Raw genomic sequence first — 22,171 nt, forward strand, 5'->3', positions numbered from 1 at the left:
GGTAGTTCTGTGAGGGGGAAACTACAATGCCCAGAATTCTTTGAGGCAAAGAAGGTGCTCCCAATGTGCTTTAAAAATACAGTGTTAATAATGCAGCCTATTCACACGGTTCCCTTTTCACACACCTCCCTTACTGTCCTAAAAATAAAAATTATCCCTACCTGGACTGTCTCTTGAAAAATCATATTAAAACCCTTGGGCAGCAGGGAGGGAAACATATAAAATCATTTTTTTAAAAAGAAAAGAAAAGTCGCCCCATTTCTATTGAATCACCAGAGCGGAAGCAGGCTCTTGCCCTCAGCGTCCCTTGGTATATCATCCTAGTCAAAAGTGCAATGTAGAGCAGTGCAGAAAGCGCCTGTCAACCAGCCCTGATTTATGGACATTTCCCACTTCTTAACCTCCATGTGGAAGTTTCTGATCAGAATTGTGCAGTTGTATAGAGCTCTCTCTCTCTCTCTCTCTCTCTCTCTCTCTCTCGCTCTCGCTCTCTCGCTCTCTCTCTCCTACATCTCTATGGCGGGAGGAGGAGACCTGTCCTTCCCTGTTGGTTCTCCCAAGCACTGCTGAATGTGTGGCGCCTTCAGAGGCACGAGTCATTTTCAGGACTCCTATAATGAGATGCGGAATCGGAGGGAAGGAGGGAGGGAGGCATCCTGTTCTCACAGTGGTCAACCCACGAGCATTTTTCATAAGTTTATAACTGCTATAACAGAACAGAACCACCACAGAAATGGCAATAAGCATCTATTTTTATTTACAGCCCTAAGTTTCACACAGCTTCCTCTTGATAGTCACAAGACTTAAAACGTCCTATTAATGCTTTTTAATTTTATGGGAATGCAGATATATGGAAGCATGGATAGGACACGTTTACTCAGTAGGATTTGTAAGTCTTCCTATAAACAGAATTGAACCTGTAAAAAAAAAAAAAGAAATTATTATTAGTTTCTTCAACTTCATTTTATAAATGCTCATACTGATGCAACTTAAATTTAATTATTTTTATAGAACAGGGTGGGGAGGGGATGTGGAGGTGATTAATGAAAGTCAGTCACATTTGAAAACTGGGAATGGGAAAGATGTTCATAAGCAGCCTTCACTTATAGACAAAAAAATTATATAACTTTATATTTATATACCGGTAATTGGGATGACAGAAGGAAGAACTGCTAATCCAGGAAATGCCCTGAGATTAAGGGTGGTCTAAAAAATTGAATTAACAACAACAACAACAACAACAACAACAACAACAACAACAACAACAACAAAAGGAAGAAAATGGTATAGGAGGGGAAATGGTCTTAACCTGCTTTGAAAAGGCAAATATAATCAATTTATTTGGTAAGGGTATGGGGAAAAGAGTGCAGTTCTTCATAAGGCTCAGAATAAATGTGGCTGAAATTGTGTCCTTGAAAGCACCATCCTGGATTTGGAAAACTGATACCAGGAACCATAGGTGTAAACTGGATTTATTGTGGGGCAGGATTTATTTTGGAGGGTAAGGGCAGAGCTGAGTTATCTGTGACACAATTGGTCAGTTAATTAAGTATTTTTTTTATTTTTTGCCTCCCTGGCTACGCCCATGCCAGGAGACTAACACACAGTCTTTGTGTGTGGTGATGCTTTCAAGAAAGCAATCCCCAATGTTCATTTTCTTTGGTTTTGTGAACTTTTATGTGCTTCCAAGCTATATAGTGTGTTAAGGAAGACAACAGCATCATCATCATCATCATCATCACTTCTACAGATAAATGTAATTGATATTTACCTGTTCTGCCTTGCCTAAGGAGAAAATTAAAAGGTCTATCAGCTTTGAAGACAGGAGCCCGGGATCGTTTTAGCAACACCATAGCTGTGTGGTAAAAAAAAAAAAAACCAAGTAGGGAATGCCAGAAGTCTCACAAGATGACAAAATTACCACACTAGCATTGAAATAAATGTCTGTCCTGATCAGTCGTGGTTGGTGCCACCACCTCCCCTGACCTATTCAGGTAAACTCAGGCGTAGGAAGGTCAGATGGTACCTGGTGTGGAAAATTTCTTGTCACCCCCCCCCAAATTAAGTTTATTGGGGGGGGTTGCCTAGAAAAAATGGTTTTACGTTACTGTATTACATATTTCCTTACAAAGCAATGTGGATTCTGGGCCTCTGATAACAAGTAGGCGACTATGGACAGATACTTAAATCTACAGGATGGATTGTGTTTTGGCTTGTGTTATTTTATTTATATTTATTGTTAATTTATTTAATAACATTTATTTTTAAAAACCTGCAAAGTGGTTTACCAAAACAAAAACAAAACACCACAGCAGTAAAATCAAGAAAAAACGGCTGTGTGCAGGGAGCGGGGCAAAGGCAAGTCAAGGCCTAGTCTCATTTTCTTCACATAGACCGACTTTCCAGGACCCAGGAAGCCCAATGGAGAGTAGGGCAGTAGGGTGCTTCAGAAAAAAACATTCTTTTTTTTTTTGTTTCAAAAATGCCTGCTCCAAAGGTGTTATTTTACTAAACTAGGTATTATATACCAGTAGCTATATTTGAAAATTCATGCACATCAGTTAATATATTGACACTGCTCCACTGAATTGAAATTTCAGCCTTCACGACATAGGAAAACAGCCAAGTAAACAGCTGTTTTCATGGAGGAGGGTCAAAATATTAACTGATAGGCATGAAATTTCATATACAGCTATATAATCCCTAGTGTAGTAAGGTAAGACATTTGGAGCAGACATTTTTTTAAAAAAAAGGTTTTTTATGAACCGTCCTAGTAGGGCAGTAATTGTTCCTTGATAATTTGTCACCCCCCCTCTCCATCATGTCACCTGGCGCCCCCCCTTTCCTACACCCCTGGGTGAACTGCAGGAATGTGGGTGTCCTGGCTGAAGAACACCAAGCCACTTCCTGGGCTGGTTCATATATTTGCAGCCCATATCGTCAAATGCTGGGAATATCCACAAGTTGGATACTCTACTGTCTGGGCCCTTGCACCTATGTAGATCCATTGGCTCTTGCCTGTTCTTTCCCATGGTAAGTTGGAATCCTCTCACAGAGGTATGCTTTCTTTTTTTAATTTTTTTTAAAAAAATATTTGTACTTATACATCATACAAACAAACACTGAATAAAACAAACAAATAATACAAAAACAGAAGAAAATACAAAAACAAAATTACAACGATATAAACATAATAACATAAACTACAATCGGAAAAAAGAAACTCCATGTGGATCTTTATTCCTCATATCACTGGTTGTCTGTAATGATAGTGGTTAAGAGCGGTAGACTCGTAATCTGGGGAACCGGGTTCGTGTCTCCACTCCTCCACATGCAGCTGCTGGGTGACCTTGGGCTAGTCACACTTCTCTGAAGTCTCTCAGCCCCACTCACCTCACAGAGTGTTTGTTGTGGGGGAGGAAGGGAAAGGAGAATGTTGGCCGCTTTGAGACTCCTTCGGGTAGTGAAAAGCGGGATATCAAATCCAAACTCTTCTTCTTCTTCTTCTTCTTCTTCTTCTTCTTCTTCTTCTTCTTCTTCTTCTTCTTTCTCGCTTGTGAAATGGACTACACCAGAAATGGTTTGCCAATATCAGCTTAGGTAACAGGGTGACTTTTTTGCTCTTATCCTCACATACAAGCTTTGGCACAGGTTTTCAGGAGACAGGCAGCAGGCCGAAGGACATGCATGTTTATTATCAAGCCATGCACTTTTGTGCATTTCCCCCAAGCCCATCCCACCTTTGCACTATTCTACTTGACAAATAACTCTTTGGCAGTGAACCCATGCTGAACCCACTAATCATCTGATGTGGAGTTAGGACTGTAGTTTGAATTGGGTAAGTTCCTCCCTATATTGCTTGCAAGCATTATGGACATAACATCCCAGAACCTTCTCCTGCAAACTGGAGGAATTAGTTCTGTGAGACTGAAGGGCAATTGAATAAATGTAAATAATCAGCCTATGCTGGTTATCAAGGCTAATGCAAGAACCATCTCCACCTGGTTTACCTGTAATGCCTGAGGCCTTTGTTCCATCTTCCGTCACTTCAATCCTTGCTCTGTGGGTGGCTTCTGAGATATAAAGATGTTCTTGTTCTAGCAAAGAAAACCATTCCGGTTGACAACGCAAAGCCAATACAACCTTACTTTCATATTAATACTGAAAATCCTATTTGTCTAGTACAGCTGAAAGGTGCAAGATTCAGAACACAGGAAAAGATGGAACTTATTTGCAGGATGTCATGATGGCTGCCAACCTGAATGGCTTTAAAAGGGACTAGACAAATTGATGGGAAATAGATCCATTGATATACTGCTGTATCAGAAAGATATACTGTATCATAGTGGTTTACAGCAATATAAAAACATGAAGCCCAATGATAAAGTCATGAAAAGTTAAAAAAAAGTTAAAAGCAAAAAGAAATTAAAAACAGACATCAGTAGAGCATTGTGGGGGATGTAGTTTTAATTGCCTGCATACGCATGGTAGAGCAGAAAGGTTTTCAGCACACATTTAAAAACTGGCACAGAAAGCGTCCTCTGAATCTCTATTGGCAGTGTATTCCACAGGACTGGGCCAATAGCACTAAAGGCTTGGTTTCTTCTTGTAGTTAAACGAACATCGCCAGCTCGGGGAATGACCAAAGGGCCATCCTGCAGATGATCTCCATGGTTTTATTACCTCCAGGTGGAATAACAAAAATGCCTCTGAATTGCTGGGGATATTGAGAGGGAGAGGACTGGTTGTGGGCTCCCCATAGGCATCTGGGAGGCCACGGTGGGAACAAAATGCTGAGTGAGATGGGCTTTTGGGCTGATTCAGCAAGGCTCCCTCCCCTTGCTGGCCAAGCCAAGAGGAAACAAGCAGGTAGTGGCGTTTACCCTGGGTTGTCTGAACTAGAGTGAAAGGGAGCAAGCTGAAAAGGAGGTCCACAGGGCTCTGGTTAGGAGGCCCTCTGCTGGGATGTGGGTCCTCAGGAGACCCTTGACTTTGGCTTTTCCAGTTCGAAAGACCTGTTGCCCTGAATCACTGCCACAAAATGGACAAGGGGGTCCAATCCACTAACAAAGCGTGTGAGACTTACCTGAAATCCCTTTAAAATTGGCCATAGCTGGGTCAAACATATCTGTAATTCCTAATGTAGGCAAAACCATTTTCAGGTCCAAGTGGTTTTCGATTCTGAACCTGAAATGATATTGGGTGGACATTTAGACATGCCACTTGCAAACTGCCCCTATCTTTGTTCTGCTCTTTATTGTAACCCACCTGTTTACAGGAATAACACCATGGCAATTTACATGACCCTGGGTTGAGACTCCCGTTCTTCAGGGCATGAGGACTCAAAATCAGAAGGAGAATTGCACCCAGGGACAAAATCAGAAGCACTCCCACAACACTGAGCCACACTGGTGGTCGCTTCATCTCTTTTCCATCATCACTCACAGATTTTGACACTGTTTGTATATATTTACTTAAAAGACAAATTTCACCCCAGCAGTTTATCATAGCCATCAGTTGAGAAATACAATATTTCTTTATTCAGTGAAACAAAATGATGACAGAAAAACAAAGCAATGTAATATTATGATGGAACCATAAGATGTGCTAGCGAAGTCCCATCCAGAATGGGATTTAATCATGTATGCAAGAGGATGCAGGAATGAAGCATTCCAGTTACTTTCTGATATGTCTCCTATGGATCATTTGTATTCTGAGTTGGCTTCTATAATGTAGAAATTACATGCATTATGACTACTACCAATGTTGCTGAGGTAAAATACTGGTCCACACAGCTTATTTGCCTCAACTCTTGAGAATACAAAAGCATTTCATCTGCCAGTTTTCTAAACCTGTTCCTTATTTTAAAAACATCTTGTAAGTCTTCTAAATGGTTTGAAACTAAAGGAGCCCTTAGGAAAGCCTTAGAGATTCTGGTTTATGTGCATTACACTTCTACTTGTTCCCCCTCTCATCCCAAATGACTCTCATAAAAGCTAGTTTTCTTCTCTGTTTTTTTTTTTTTTACAATTCCAACCACCCCAACTTTATTCATCGTTTCCTGTTCATAATAATGTTGTCTACCCCTACAGTTGTGTTAACGCATACCCACACCTCCCCTCTGCACAACCAAATATCATAATCCAAAAAGGCCAGGCAAATGTATGTACCGTATTTTCCGGCGTATAAGACGACTGGGCGTAGAAGACGACCCCCAACTTTTCCAGTTAAAATATAGAGTTTGAGACATACTTGACCGCAGATTCTCCACCCGGCGTATAAGACGACCCCCGACTTTTGAGAAGATTTTCCTGGATTAAAATGTAGTCTTATACGCCAGTACATCTAACCTTTACCTGGGGAGAAATAGGTCCATCTTCGTTCTTCTCAAGCTGTTGGACCACAGCAGGAAGTTTCGGGCTGAGAGGTATCTCTCGATCTCAGCTAGAGATATTCTCCTGTCAGATGGAAGCACCACAAACATACTGACTGTCTCCCCCAGGTAGGGCAATTCAACCACACTGATCCGTTCCAGAGAGTCCAGTAGAAATTCACCTGTGTTTTTTTTTTGGGGGGGGAATGTTTGTTTAGGACTATTGAAGTGACTCAGCAGTTAAGATTAATTGGAAAGCACTTTTGTAGTAATGACAGCAACAACAATAATAATACAACACTGGCATTTCTGTGCCTGCATTCTGCTTTTGTAGCTGCTTCTCTGCCGTTTTGGCTTTTTCAAAGGTCCGCTGGCAATGTAATGGGATTCCGAGTTTCAGGACATCATTACAAGGTCATGAAGCCAATTCAGGGTGAAGGTGATGCACAACTCATACAGTTGAGTGGCAAGCATAGCAGGTTTTTGGAGAAACAGGCAGCTCTTGTTTACTCTGAGAGTGACAGCTCTTTCCTGAAAGGTGGACGTGGTTGCTCCCAGAGTAAGTGAAAGCTCAGTGCTACAACCGCATGCCAGACCAAGGAAGGGGAAATATGTGGAGCGTGGTTTTCTCTGTCTCTCTCCTTCAAACTACAAATTTCCCAATCAAGCATCAACATATATATTCACAAGGACACATGCAAGACAATAGTTATGCAACATATCCATCATTTGCATCCGTTTGCACCTCTCCTCGGGTGTCAGTATAAAAGATTTTAGCTGTCAAATAGGCCTGATTTTTAAGGCTCGGGATCCATTAGATCTCAATGAGCAAAAACACACGCCTCTGCTGCTGCAGAGGAAACTGGCAGAGGAGCACAGCTTTCACCATTGTTTTCTCCTTCCTTGGAGGTTTTTAAGCAGAGGCTGGATGGCCATCTGTCATGGATGCTTTAGCTGAGATTCCTGCATTGCAGGGGGTTAGACTAGATGACCCTTGGGGTCCCTTCCAAAGCTACAATTCTACGATTCATACATATCCTTTATTCGACCGATAGTCAGAAAGAAAAAACATTTCTCAATACAAAATTATAAAACTAACAAACATCAGATAAAATAGGACAGCACCAGTAAACCTCATAGAGATAACCCACATTGAGGCATTCAATTTTACGCTTCCGACACTTGAGCGCCAGGAAGAGGAATTTAGCCACAGATAAGGCTGTTTTCCCAGTGTGCTTATTCAGCAGATATGCTACCTGCCTTTCTCTTAATCGAGAACTAAACTAAGATAGATATGGGGCTATGAGATATTGCCTTAAATCGTTATAAAAGGGACAACTCAGTAGAATGTGTTCTGTGGATTCTACCTCTCCTAAAGCACAATGGCACGTTCTCTGATCATATGGAACTCCTCTAAATCTTCCCCTCAAAACCGCCGAGTCAAGAACGTTCAGTCTGGACGCAGTGAGAAGTCTGCGGTATTCCACATAGTGGATATCCACCAGGTAACAGGCTGGTACAGCCCGATACACCTGCTCCCCCAGAAACATCCCAGGTTTCATGCAGGCTATGTCCTCATGTCTGGCGATATCCCCCAATCTCTGAGCGATCACCGCTTTAGCATGGCTATACGTCATGGACTCTATATAAAGAGAGGACAGTCCACACTTCTGCACTTCCTCTAACACCTCCCCTTCCCATGGTGATTTAAAATTATCCCTCAGTATCAGAGGGGCCAAACCCACTAGTCTAAAGCATAGCTTGAGCCATAGCCATAATTTCGTTTTCAGGGCCACATACCTAAAGGCTTGGCAGCCGGTCTCTAATCTCATGACCATACCCGCAACGGAAGGGGGGATCCTGAGAATGGCCCTGAGGAATTCTACGATTCTATGATACTCTGTATGCATTGCAGATTACTTCAGCCGAGAAACTGCATTTGGACAGCATTGTGCGGTCTGTGTGGTTTGTATCCATCCCCAACATAATTACCATAGTTGACTTCGGCGCTGAGATACATAGTAGGCACTTTCAGGATGAGGCCCTCTGTAGTTGTAAAGGACAAGGTCTGAGTATCTGTGAAGGTGAATTTCCTTTGCCAAGTGCTTTTGAAGGACATCACGCTCACCACAGCTATCTGGTTGAGTGGGGAATCAAGAGTTTCCAGCGATAGGTAACTTGTTTCTCCATCTGCAAAGGAAAAAAGAGAACAGTCTAATCCTGTAGCAAAGGTCACATTGATCACTTGTATTTGAAAGGGTGAAAGAGGAGAGTGCAAAATATGGTCTGAAGCTCAACATAAAAAAAAAATAAGATCATGGCCACTGGTCCCATCACCTCCTGGCAAATAGAAGAGGAAGAAATGGAGGCAGTGAGAGATTTCACTTTCTTGGGTTCCATGATCACTGCAGATGGTGACAGCAGTCACGAAATTAGAAGACGCCTGCTTCTTGGGAGAAAAGCAATGAGAAACCTAGACAGCATCTTAAAAAGCAAAGACATCACCTTGCCGACAAAGGTCCGTATAGTTAAAGCTATGGTTTTCCCATTAGTAATGTACGGAAGTGAGAGCTGGACCATCAAGAAGGCTGATCGCCGAAGAATTGATGCATTTGAATTATGGTGCTGGAGGAGACTCTTGAGAGTCCCATGGACTGCAAAAAGATCAAACCTATCCATTCTTAAAGAAATCAGCCCTGAGTGCTCACTAGAAGGACAGATCCTGAAGTTGAGGCTCCAGTACTTTGGCCACCTCATGAGAAGGGAAGACTCCCTGGAAAAGACCCTGATGTTGGGAAAGATGGAGGGCACAAGGAGAAGGGGACGACAGAGGATGAGATGGTTGGACAGTGTTCTCGAAGCGACTGGCATGAGTTTGGCCAAACTGCGGGAGGCAGTGGAGGATAGGCGTGCCTGGCGTGCTCTGGTCCATGGGGTCACGAAGAGTCGGACACGACTGAACGACTGAACAACAACAATTTGAAAAGGATATTCAGAAATAGACATGATTTCCTGTTTGGTTTTAGTCTATTCAAATAGAGTTGGGGACATACAGGTGGGAGAGAACCTTGCCTAAAACCATGCAAAGTTGCCACCGACCAGTGCAGACAATACTGAGCTAGATGGACCAGTGGTCTGACTCGGTACAAGGCAGCTTCTCATATTCCTACCATGATAGCAGCTGTTCCCTTTTCTTGCAATGTCTCCCCCATGTGCTTCTGTGGGAATACGCTTTGGCGTCTCCCGCGCGTCCAGCCGCCGCGCTGATCCTTCCGCGCTGCTGCGCGCAGAGGGAAAAAGAAGATCCGGCCAGGATTGCAGTACTGGAGCTGGGATCCCTCCGCTCCAGCTAAAGCATGCCAAATTAACGTTTATTTGGCTCTTTCCCGCCCAGAAGGCTTGTTAATGCTAAGTTGTAATTGGTTGGTGTTATGCTGATGATTTTGTATAAAAAGCTAATAAATAGCCCCTGCCTCAGTTTGAGGCGACAGAGAGCTCGCTTGCTACCAGTGAGTGCACTTCAAGAGTAGACTGCAGTCTATTTTGTTTTCGGCCTCCTTCTGCTGCTTCGGCCGCCCTTCGCTTCTCTATCGCTTCTTCAGCCCTGAAAATGCAACTATTCCTCCAAATCCTCACGACCTTCATGACCCGTTGGAGCAGGTTACTCCAACAACTGGTTATCCCAACATGCTTCTTATCAACCTGGGTTCCAGACTGAAGGTGTCCTGCAGTCTGCTTAGCTGACATCTCAAAAGTCCCGGTGCTAAAGTTCTGCATTTAAAAACTGCATGGCACAACTGCTGGGGGTGGGGTGGGGGAGCATTGTCACTTTACCTCCAGTGCTTGTGGCAAACCATTCATTTATCTGAGCTGCGGTCCTGTTAGGCTCGCTGAAGTTAGCCTGCTGTACTGTGCTGTTTGCCCAGAGTGCGGCATGCTGAACAAACGGCGGCAAAAGATGCGTTCCGGCTTGAACAAAGAGGGCACACACCAGCTGTGCTACTACAGGGGTTTGGCTTGAGTTGGTCACTTCTCTGTACACAGTGTGCAGGAAGTCTTGTACGTCCTGATCTGAGAACAAAGTAATTTATTGGGGTTATCAATCTCTTAGACAATAGACAAACAGTAGGGTGAAAAATGTCCTTAACTTCCAGCCCCATGACCTGTAGAAGACCATTTCAAGGAATAAGGCAGTGTTCCTCCTAACCAGTGCCTTCTTTCTAAAAGAATGGTTAAGGGTACTGGTACTCTCATTTTGACTCAAGAAAATCACCATTTTATAGTTCAAATTGGGAAAAATAAATACAGAAAAAGGACAAAGATTCACAAAATGTTCAGGGGTATGTGTCCCCCCCAGAAAAAACACTGCTCCTAACTATCTATTGCATCATTCGGACCTCCTGCTCATAGGCATAGTCAGGATTTATGTTGGAGGGGGCAAAACTAAGCTATCTGTGACGCGATTGGTTAGTTAGTTCAGTATTTTTATTTATTTACTTGATCAAGGGGGGCAGCTACCCCGCCCCCCCGCTCTCCCGGCTATGATTAGTTCTTATTTGTTTACTGTGCCTTATAAGCTTAGTTACTATTGCATATTCATGCATTTTTGTAGATTCATACAATCCATATTTATGATGGCCAGTTTATAACCAAAAGGCTAAAATAGAAGTGGAGGAAACTGCAATAAGAGCCTGGGATAGAATGAATGACCACTAGCTGAAAACTGATTTACTAAGGGTGAAATGCAAACTGTACTTACCGGGGAGTAAGAGCTACTGCATTCAACAGGACTTGCTTCTGAGTAGACATATATACAGGTGAAACTCGAAAAATTAGAATATCGTGGAAAAGTCCATTTATGTAAGCAATTGTTTTCATTAGCTACTGGAGTTTAATATATGAGATAGACTCATGACATGCAAAGCGAGATATGTCAAGCCTTTCCTTGTTATAATTGTGATGATTATGGCGTACAGCTGATGAAAACCCCAAAGCTGAAATTGTTAATTTGGGGTTCTCATCAGCTGTAGGCCATAATCATCACAATTATAACAAATAAAGGCTTGACATATCTCGCTTTGCATGTCATGAGTCTATCTCATATATTAGTTTCACCTTTTAAGTTGAATAAGTGTTATCTGAAGAAGTGTTAAGTTATCTGAAGAAGTGTGCATGCACATGAAAGCTCATACCAAGAACAAATTTAGGTGGTCTCTAAGGTGCCAGTGGAAAGAATTATTTATTTTATTTTCTTTTAAGTTGAATTACTGAAAGAAATGAACCTTTCCACGATATTCTAATTTTTTGAGTTTCACCTGTAGGATTGTGCTGGATGCTACCACATTATTAGTGGTAATAATTATTCTGAGATTATTCTCTCCGTTTTACATTTGTTTTACATTCTTGCCTTGCAATTACTTCTTTGTCCATTTACTTGGGAGTAAGCCCCATGGAATAAACTAGGACTTAGTTCTGAGTAGACATCATTAAGTTTATACTGTTAAGTCACTTTTCCAATACATTGTCCATAGCAGGTGAGACAGTTAGATCAAAAGCCCCCTCCCCTGTTGATATAAATCCACAATCCTGTACCCACTTATTTGGGAGTAACCACCATTGAAGTCATAGGATTGTGCTGTAATCTAGCCACGCTTTCATAAATCAATGGGACTAACTGATTTCAACAGAGCCAAAGTGTGGCTAACTTTCAGCACACACCAATACATGGCTCCGTGTGCATTCATAGAATTGTAGAGTTAGAAGGGATCTAAGGGTCATCTAGTCCAACCCCTGAGCCACATTTTTCCCTTAAAGAATTCTGGGCACTGCAGTTCCTTAAGTGTCGCTGGGACTGGCAACTCTGTGAGGAGTAAACTACAGTGCCCAGAATCCTTTGAAGAAAAGAATGTAAAGGTGTAGCATGCACATGTAAAGCCCATTGAAGTGAAGAGCATGGCATGAAAGGGGGTTAACTCACAAGTATGACCCCCAGCATGACTTGCTTTTGTTTTTATATGCCCAGGACAGTCCTAGCTGTAAGGTGAAGCTCACGACAGCATTCAGTGCTTACCGAAAAGCTGTTTCTCAGAAGGTTGCCTTACCATGAGTGCTGTATCCCAGAGCATGCTGCAGTTGGGCCAATGTCCTCCCTTGAGCCCCAAACTGCAGAAGCCCCAAAGAAAGAGACACGCTCACTGGGGATACGGCGAGGTTGGTCCCGTGGTTGCGCTCTGCCCAGCGTTGGTAGAGAGCGAGGGCAAACTCCGTGTTCAGGTTCTGTGGTTCATGGTTGTGCTCGCAGCCTCCAACGTTCAAGGGACCAAGCGACAGAAGGAGGGTAGTGATGGAAAGGGGCAGCATGAAGGCAGATCTGCCGGAAGATGGTCTCAAGTCTGCGTAGCAACCAGCAATGGGGAAAGTCAGACACCAACAGAAATGTCTATCGAACCAAATACGAACACAGCGTTGTGAATATCCCACTAAAGTTACTAGCCTGCAAAAGTCTTACTAGCCTGTCGGCAGTGGAAAGGTGGAGAGTTATGTTGCTATGCTGGTTGGAAAGGAGGGAGCATCCTTCCTCTTGCAGCCCACATGAGAAGGGGCAAGTGGTCCATCCCTTCTCCATCAGTTCACTTATTCGCCTGCATGGAATTTCTGGTCGCCTGTGAGTACCAGGCTACGGATTATTAAATGCCATGCTGGACATATAATGTAACACCTGTAATGGCGAAAAGGTTCTTGCTCCATTCCATGTATTAGGTATAAGGAACGTTGGCCAGAATGTCTGGTCAGTCAGATTGTACACAGTGGCAAGATATTAATTTTGAATTTTAAAAAGGTACAAAGAAAGTTGTGTGTGTGTGTGTGAGAGAGAGAGAGAGAGAGAGAGAGAGAGTTGTTTTTGCTATATTGATCCTAGAAAACAGGAGATACAAAACAGGAAAAATGTTCACTATTACTGAACTTTGATATGTGCCTGATAAAAGTCTATTAAAAGTCCTTAAACTAGACAAAGTTATAGAACAGGGGAAATGCAAAGGTAGCTATTTTTCAGCTATAGACTGAACAAGGACTTCTAATGTATATTACTTTTAAATCTTCCTAGGCAAATGAACAAAACAGACTCACCAGCTAGATTTAAACAACCTCAGTGGTTCTCTGTGTTCAGAAACACAATGTCTTGTTTCGTTCCAGAATTTTACACACAGTTGTCTACCACCCTTTTCTCTAGTGAGCAAATAAGCTCCGAAGACTTACTCACCGCAATTTCTTTTGGATTGCAGTGCAATGCCCTTCTCTTTGTTTCAGCTGAGACCGGTGTCGTGTGTTAGGTCTACCCGCTTCTTTAATATATCAAGAAGTGGGGTGTTAGTCATGAGACCTTCCTGAAAGGGATAGTCAGCGATCGTGGTCTCTGTCGGCGATGTCTGTACCACCCTGTCCAAATTCCCATGGGCTCTGTATGGAGCCAGGCGAGGAGGCATGTAACTGCCCAGCAAATCCCAGGCGAGGAACAAAAAGGTACTGATGGAGAAAGAGCCAGCAAGCACCATTCAAGCCTCTGTAAGGCGTGTGACCTGCTTCAACTGAGAAAAGTATCACCTTCCAGTATCACTGACCTCCCTCCCGCTTCTCTTTTCATGCATTCCATAGATTTCTCATTCCCTAATGGAAGGAAAAACCATGCCTGCTGTGTGCCAGACACAAAGCTTATCTCAACGGAGGTCGGCTGGTGGAAACAGCCACTCTAGACAAAATGAGTTAGAAACTTAGACTAAATCATGCCATTGCCCCATCTAGCTCCGCAGAGACCGACAGTGCCTGTCCACCATTTCAGGCAGGGGACAGTCCCCTCACCCATTTGGCATGCGGAAGATCTCGGGTTACACCCCCAGCATCTCTAAGCAGAGCTAGGAGAGATTCCAGACCCTCCAAATATCCCTCTTTCCCAGGGACAGTCCCAGATTTACAGAAGCCACCCCGGTTTCTGATTTGATCCCGGAACTACAACGCAGCTTCCTCTGGTCTTATCCAGAGATGCTGGGAATTGAACCTGTAGCTTTCTGTATGTCAATCAGACCGCCTACCTACGAGGTACAGACCTTCCACAATTTCCAAGGAGTTCCATGGCCCCTCACCCTGAACCTTTACTATGAAGTATCACATGAGAGGAAAGCAGTTCACCTAAATTATCATCCCTACTGCCATTCTTTGGATCTGGCTAATTGTTTCTGATTTTTTTTATCGGAAGAGAGAGAGGGTATCAGGGTGGGCCAAATGGGGGGGACAGATTTGCATATGCTAGTTTCAATGCACACATGCAAATTTAAAAATAATTAGCATAATGGAAACACAGCGCCTCTCATCCTAGGAGGGAAGACTTTGACTAGGTGACCTGTTTGTCTTCTCAGTCTGCTGTCCTGCTGCTCACAGATGATGGACAACTTCAAGGCCACTGCACTGCTCTTCCTCCAGGTCTTCTAGGATGATGAAAATGAAAAAGAAGAGAAGGCTAGCAATTATAACTGTTTTAGGGACTTTCTTATATAAACTGAACATATCCTTGGAAATGGACATTACCTTCATGTTTTCCTGGGCGTTTCTTGAGCTCCTCGGACATATGCAATGGCGCAATGGCACTTTCTCTCCCTGGCGCCACTGGGCCAGCCCTCTGTTTCCCTTTCCCTCAGGTGAAATCCCCAATGGAGAATGAATCACAAGCGACAGTGGGTTTTTTCTTTGTGGAAACAGGTTGCAAACAAACTTTATTATAACAGACAAGGAGTTTTGGTTCTTCTTCCACTGAAATGTAACAAACAGTGCTGTTGCTTTTTACTAAAATGAATACGGTTTCAAGTTATGCGCTGTATGCTGCAGGCTTAAGGTTTCACACATCTTCCATAGATCAGACTTCTCTACACGCACTTCAGGAATTTAGGATTTTAATTGGACTGTTTCCTTGTAGACCCCCAAATCCTCCTTTGCTTCAGAATCACTACTGCCCTTTCCTGTCAGAATATTCCCTCTGAGGACCCTTTTCCCTGTAAACATCATGTGTTCTGCAATTCAAAACCTTAGAGCATATACTGTGAGTTCTCAACTCTCCTCAGCTCTACCCCCTGTCAGAACAAACTTTGCTGCAGAATCCCACTCCCAGACCCCATGAATCTCTCTCACGGTCTCTCACCCCACTCCACCTGCCTCCCTTGGAACTCTGGCCAATCAGGAGCTGGAAAATAGGGACAGTGTTGCTGGAAAATAGGGACACTTGGGGGTCTGCTGAGGTTCCTAGATGGTAGATCACCAGGAAACCCATGCTTTGGTGCTTAGAATTATACAAAGAGTAATGTGTGTGTGTGTGTGTGTGTACACACACACACACACACTATACTTTTTGTCTTTTCTCACACAAGAATATTTCACTAAGTCAGAAAGAGGTCTTCTCCTCACAAAAGTGCACCAGTGGGCACGAGCCTCCTAAATAGCTCTACTTGGGAGTAAATTTTTCTAACCCCAGTGGAAATTAGTTCCTAGTGAGCATGCTTGGGTTTATTGTATGAGCAACAGGACACTACTGTCAAGAAAGGGGAGAGCTAGCTTTACTCAAGTTTGCCACATGTTGGGGGGCTCTAAGAACAATCCCATTCTTAGGTGGTACATCAAGAAAGATTTTTAAATGTGTGTGGCACGGTGAGTCATTCACACATCATTGCAAATGCCACACACATGATCCAGTAGACACCTCTGGAAGTTGTGCACAATGACTGCCACATCTTGCTGGGCTACAGGGATAATGGGAGTTGACCTCCACTAACATCTGGAGGGCATCACATTGATTACTTCCCAAGTGTTAGGGCAGGGGTACCCACACTAAGGCCTGGGGGCCAGATGCGATCCAATCGCCTTCTAAATCCGGCCCAGGAATCAATGTGTTTTTACATGAGTAAAGGTAAAGGTAAAGGGACACCTGACCATCAGGTCCAGTCGTGTCCGACTCTGGGGTTGCGGCGCTCATCTCGCTCTATAGGCCGAGGGAGCCAGCGTTTGTCCGCAGACAGCCTCTGGGTCATGTGGCCAGCATGACAAAGCCACTTCTGGCGAACCAGAGCAGCGCACAGAAACGCCGTTTACCTTCCCTATTTATCTACTTGCACTTTGACGTGCTTTCGAACTGCTAGGTGGGCAGGAGCTGGGACCGAGCTACGGGAGCTCACCCCGTGGCAGGGATTCGAACCGCCGACCTTCTGATCAGCAAAGCCCTAGGCTCTGTGGTTTAACCCACAGTGCCACCTGGGTCCCTTTTTACATGAGTAGAATGTGTCCTTTTATTTAAAATGCATCTCTGGGTTATTTGTGGGGCATAGGAATTTGTTCATATTTTTTTTCAAAATATAGTCCAGACTATATTTTTCAAAATATAGTCCATGTTCTGGGAACGGCCCCCTGCTGAAAAAGTTTGCTGGCCCCTGTATTAGGGTGTTTAAACACTACTGTCTTAAAGATCAATTTCCCTCCCACCCCAGTGTGTTTCACAACTCTTTCCCACTAGCTGTTGACATCAGCATGGTTTCCTTAGTGTCGATACATTTCTGTTTCTGCATGCACTAGGGGACATTGACAGCTCAGGGGTGTCTTTGCTTTAGGCAACTGGTGTTCACACCTTGACTAGAGGCTTAAGGTCTCCAGTCCGTTTGAGAAAACATATCAAAACAGTAGGATTTTAGAACAGGATACATAGGCATTCTGGATGTCCGTTGAACAAGGATTAAAAACCCAGCACTGGAAACAGTGAGTGCACACAGCAAATGGGACTGTGAACACAGGCATAGAGAAGGTAGTATTTCTACAACAGAAGTGCTACTTAGAGCATCAGGATTCAGCCTACACAATCCTCAGCAAGAAAAGTTACCTTGGCACATTATTCGTTTTTATACTTCTTTCCAAATCTGGGATTTGGTGCAGGTGATTTTTGTATCTCTCTTTTTTTGTAATTTAGTTTTTATTGATTCATTTTGTTTAACAAAAAGGAAACATCATAATCCAACTGTTATTATACAATGTTACTAAATAAAATTTCAGTTACAGGTGGGTAGCCGTGTTGGTCTGCCATAGTCGAAACAAAATAGGAAATTCTTTCCAGTAGCACCTTAGAGACCAACTGAGTTTGTTCTTGGTATGATACCATCTGAAGAAGTGTGCATGCACACGAAAGCTCATACCAAGAACAAACTCAGTTGGTCTCTAAGGTGCTACTGGAAAGAATTTCCTATTTTGTTTTAAATAAAATTTAGCATCCCACATTATCGTGTCTATGTCTTATTATTTGTATCTTTAAAAAAAGAAAACTAAATAACTAAACAGTCAAACTAAACAGTCAAACCCTACATAGACATGTACATATACATACCTACATATACCTACACCCACTTACCTACATGTACATAAATTACTTAACTCATATATCCGCAAAAATTTGATTCCCTTGCATCTACCTCTCTTAATATCGAATGTAAGCCAAACAATGCAGCTTCATTTATATATTCTCCAATACATTCTGACACATTATACATCCATCATTTCCCAACTCTTTATCCTTCCTTTAGCACTCAAAAGCTGGCATGGAAGTAAAGTTGTTATTATACTTTTGGACATATTTCGTATATATATCCCATTTTTCGGCAAATTTCCTCTAAGGTTATTAGTTAGTAGGGCCAATTCAGCGAATTCTTGTAATTTTAGTATCTCTGCCTTGAGAGTACCATCTCCTCCTGCTGGCCCAACCTTGGTGGCTTTCTGAGCTCACAGTTTTAGGCAGGAAATTGGGTGGGCTGGGCCTTTTTTTTGTTTTTGTTTTGACATTTCAAAGGTTTAAAATTGTAGTTTTAATATGTTAATTGTTTAAAAAAATCATACCCTCACATATTTCTCTGATGAAAATAGGAACGTCCTATTCCATAATGTTAATTTTACTATTTATACTCCACATATCTTACTGGGTTGCCCCAGTCACTCTGGGCAGCTTCCAACATATATAAAAACATAATAAAACATTAAACATTTTTAAAAAAACCTTCTCTATACAGGATTGCCTTCAGACGGCTTGGAGTTCGGATAACTCCATACCCTCCAACATTTCTCCAATAAAAATAGGGACATCCTGGGGAAAAGTGGAACTTTCCGGGATCAAATCAGAAACCAGGACAGCTTCTCACAATCAGGGACACCCTTGGAAAATAGGGACAGTTGGAGGGATTGAAAAATGTGTGTTTTTTCAACTCTGTGTGAACCACCCAGAGAGGACTGGGCAGTCGACAAAGGGTATACATAAATAAACAAGCGCATGGAGAGAATCCACCTGGAAACATTCAGAACAATTTCTGTCAGGAATGTCTTTTTAAAAAAACCCCCAACAATTACTCTTTAAAAAAAGATCTAGGCAAACTTTTCCCTCCATCTATATATAAAGTAATGGCGTTCCTCAACTAACCCGTTTATTGATCTAGAGAACATTCCCAGATCTTCCATATTATGCCTAAAGACACAAAGGAAAAAAGGAGCTTTCAGCCCTGTCCTGTTTGGGAATTAATAACAGCTGCAGAAAGGATTAAATTTCTTAAGAGAGGGAGGCCTCCCTTTTGGTGAAATGTCCTTTGGGCCTTCTCCAACGTAATGCATGCTCTCTTCTTTTCTTCGCCCGCACATAAATGAAGCCGTAACTGGTAGCAGAAACTGCACAGTCCTGCTGATGACTGATGGGCACAAGAGATCTGTCACCCCAGGCAAAATATTACAAATAGTGCCCACAGCTCGAAGAAGAAGAAGAAGAAGAAGAAGAAGAAGAAGAAGAAGAAGAAGAAGAAGAAGAAGAAGAAGAAGAAGAAGAGGAAGAAGAAGAAGAAGAAGAAGAAGGAGGAGGAGGAGGAGGAGGAGTTTGGATTTGATATCCTGCTTTTATCACTACCCGAAGGAGTCTCAAAGCGGCCAACATTCTCCTTTCCCTTCCTCCCCCACAACAAACACTCTGTGAGGTGAGTGGGGCTGAGAGACTTCAAAGAAGTGTGACTAGCCCAAGGTCACCCAGCAGCTGCATGTGGAGGAGCGGAGACGCGAACCTGGTTCACCAGATTACAAGTCTACCGCTCTTAACCACTACACCACACTGGCTGGAAGCGCCATAACTTGGCTGCCTAAGAAGTAGCCCCTGATAATATAGCAGGGATGGAGAGTCTGTTGCCCTCCATGTCGATGGACTACAACTCCCATCATCCCTGATCATTGGCCATGGTCTCTCTGGGCCTGATGGGAGTTGAAGTCCAGGAGAGCAGAGAACAAGAAAGCAGCCTGAATGCAAAGAACTGGAGGTGCTGAAGACCAACAAAAAAGCATAGATACATCATGGGAAAGTTTAATTGGTGGCCAATCTTCCGCCATCATATTTTGTGGGAGGCAAAGGGGTGAGTAAGCCTCCTCCATCCCATCATCGTTCATTACGAGACTCATTTACGTCAAAGCAAGCTCTTTACTTTTCGGAGTTGATCTGCTCCTGCAGCTTATGACCCTCTCAATGCGATAATCCAGCATTGGTGACATCACAGTGTTAGCTGCAATGGCCAGAGTGATGTCACAGAAAGAAGATTATGACCTTAACTGGGAAATAAGCTGTGGAACTCCAAGGAACGCTGACAGGACAAACATTTGTAATTATGTAAATGCCTAGTAAATTATATAAGGAAAGCTGTAAGAAAGATGGCTGTCAAAACTGCTGTTGAAGACATGTTAAGATGAAGTGTGTCAGTATCAGAATATCAGAGGCTGCCACAACTCAACAATTCTAGTATAAAATTCCAATTCCCCCACCCCATAATTTTAATTTGATGGTATTTTTTTAATCCAGTGCAAAATCCTTAAAATAAATTGTCATCTCATTTCAAAGTCCATACAGAGATGAACACATAAAATAAATTTGGCACTCTATCCCAGACCCTCCAAATGTCCCTATGTGTGACATTTTAATGTATTTTAATCTTTGATGGAAGCCGGCTAGAGTGGCTGGGGAAACCCAGCCGGATGGGCGGGGTACAAATAAATAATAATATTATTATTATGAAAAGAAAAACAAGATATTGTGTGTGAGTGCAAGAGACAGAAGGATGGACTTACATTCCTAAGAAATGTGGATGGGTTGGAAAGAGAATTTCTAACCTGGGCACCCCAGACTTCACATACAAGGGGGCTATAGGCAGAGATGCTTCCATGGTTACTTGAGGCTATGGGTTTATACAATAATTTCCAAGCTTCCAGTTTTTAAACTCGCTCACAAATGCAGAAGTTAGACCTGCCTCCAGGAAGCATGTGCAGCATTGGTAAGATAATCCAGCTCACTTTACCTCTATGTACCTGGTAGCACACTACTCTGCAATGAGCAAATATCAGAAGTGTGTGGTTTAATTAGAGTCGGATTAATTCAAGCTGACTGCCCGTCTCTGTGTGTAAATAGGGCACTAGAGGTCAGAAAGTACTAAGTACCTTAAAGGTCTCCTTGCATAATGTGAAAAGCTACGGGAGATGGATGACCTTTGTGTAGACATAAGAATTAGGAAAAAACAAGTAGTCGACATTTGCTACCATTAATCTCTTTAAGACCACTGTCCCCTTAATTATTGGGAAGAACAGAAGCCTGACGTTCTGATAGAATTTTTTAAGGTGAAGGATTTATGTGATTTGAAGAGACCCCACAGTATTATTATTATTTTGAAAAGCACTTCCCCCATGCATTAGTATGCCAGCCTTTCTTAACACTTTCTTGTTATATTACAGGTTGTTTCCTTAGACCACTTGTATTAATGTAATATAATTTAAGGGAGAACAACGTTTTCCTAGTTCTGTTTCCTTGCATCATGTAATTTGTTAAGAAGAAATTAGATACTAGGAAAGGAGAGGGATGGCTGCTTGAAACAAACTGTCTTCTATGCACATGTTACCAGATGTGTCATGAAATGGACCCCTTACGTGAACTATGGTGCAGAAACCAAGGATATTCAAAACAAAAACATGCTGCTACTCATAGTAGGCAGATGGGCAAATCCAGTATAAATCAAAAGTAAATGAATGCATAATACACAAGAATCATGGAATAAAAGGCATAAAAATGGATTGTGCTACTCAGTAGAAAATGTAAGTAGGATTCCCCAGCAGTTTCTGGATTCTGGTTCAATTACTATTTTATGAGGTCTCCTTCCTCCCCAGGGTTATTGGTGATTTGACGCAGTCTTTAGTATGATATAGATTTTTTTTGATTTTTTTTTGCAGGGCTGGCCCTACCATTAGGCAGCTGATTTGGGGTGTCTTGAAATGACAGCAAATTGTTATTTATTATTATTGTTCAACGAAGCCTTCTTTTTGTGTGGTCCCACCTGTTGGCTGATGTGGTTACTACTACTAAAGACTGAATAGTGAAATTCACTCCACCTCTTTATCGTTTCCTCTTTTGACAGATTGCTCCTTTCATTATATTGCTGGATAAAATGATGAACAAAAGAAAACTATTCAGGGCGAATATTGACAAGGACTGATAAATACTGTAAAAGTTTTTCTCCTGTTGAAAAGGCATGAAATGTTTTATTAATGACTTGAACGTTGGAAGAAAAATGCTCAACTTTCCTCATGAATCATCTTTTGAGATACCTGATGAAGTAATTGATCTAACTAAACTTAATTGACTGCAATAAATCCGCTCCACTTACCTGTGGGGAGGAGTTGCGGTGGACCGCGTGGCAGCCCTCTCACTTCCGGGTGGGC

General features: G+C 42.5%; 1 protein-coding gene across 1 annotated transcript; it reads right to left on the reverse strand.

Moving 5' to 3' along the window:
* Window positions 1–734: 734 nt before the first annotated feature.
* SERPINE3 (serpin family E member 3) lies at window positions 735–12,760 on the reverse strand. Its single transcript, XM_033142695.1, has 8 exons — window positions 12,475–12,760; window positions 10,208–10,444; window positions 8,366–8,563; window positions 6,357–6,555; window positions 5,087–5,187; window positions 4,011–4,097; window positions 1,772–1,855; window positions 735–917 (listed from the first exon to the last, which is right to left on the reverse strand). The coding sequence occupies exons 1-8, from the start codon at window positions 12,731–12,733 to the stop codon at window positions 874–876; spliced, it is 1,209 nt and encodes a 402-aa protein (XP_032998586.1). The 5' UTR covers window positions 12,734–12,760; the 3' UTR covers window positions 735–873.
* Between the last annotated feature and the right edge of the window lie 9,411 nt (window positions 12,761–22,171).

This window comes from Lacerta agilis, chromosome 3 (assembly GCF_009819535.1).
Source record: "Lacerta agilis isolate rLacAgi1 chromosome 3, rLacAgi1.pri, whole genome shotgun sequence".
Classification (NCBI taxonomy): domain Eukaryota; kingdom Metazoa; phylum Chordata; class Lepidosauria; order Squamata; family Lacertidae; genus Lacerta; species Lacerta agilis.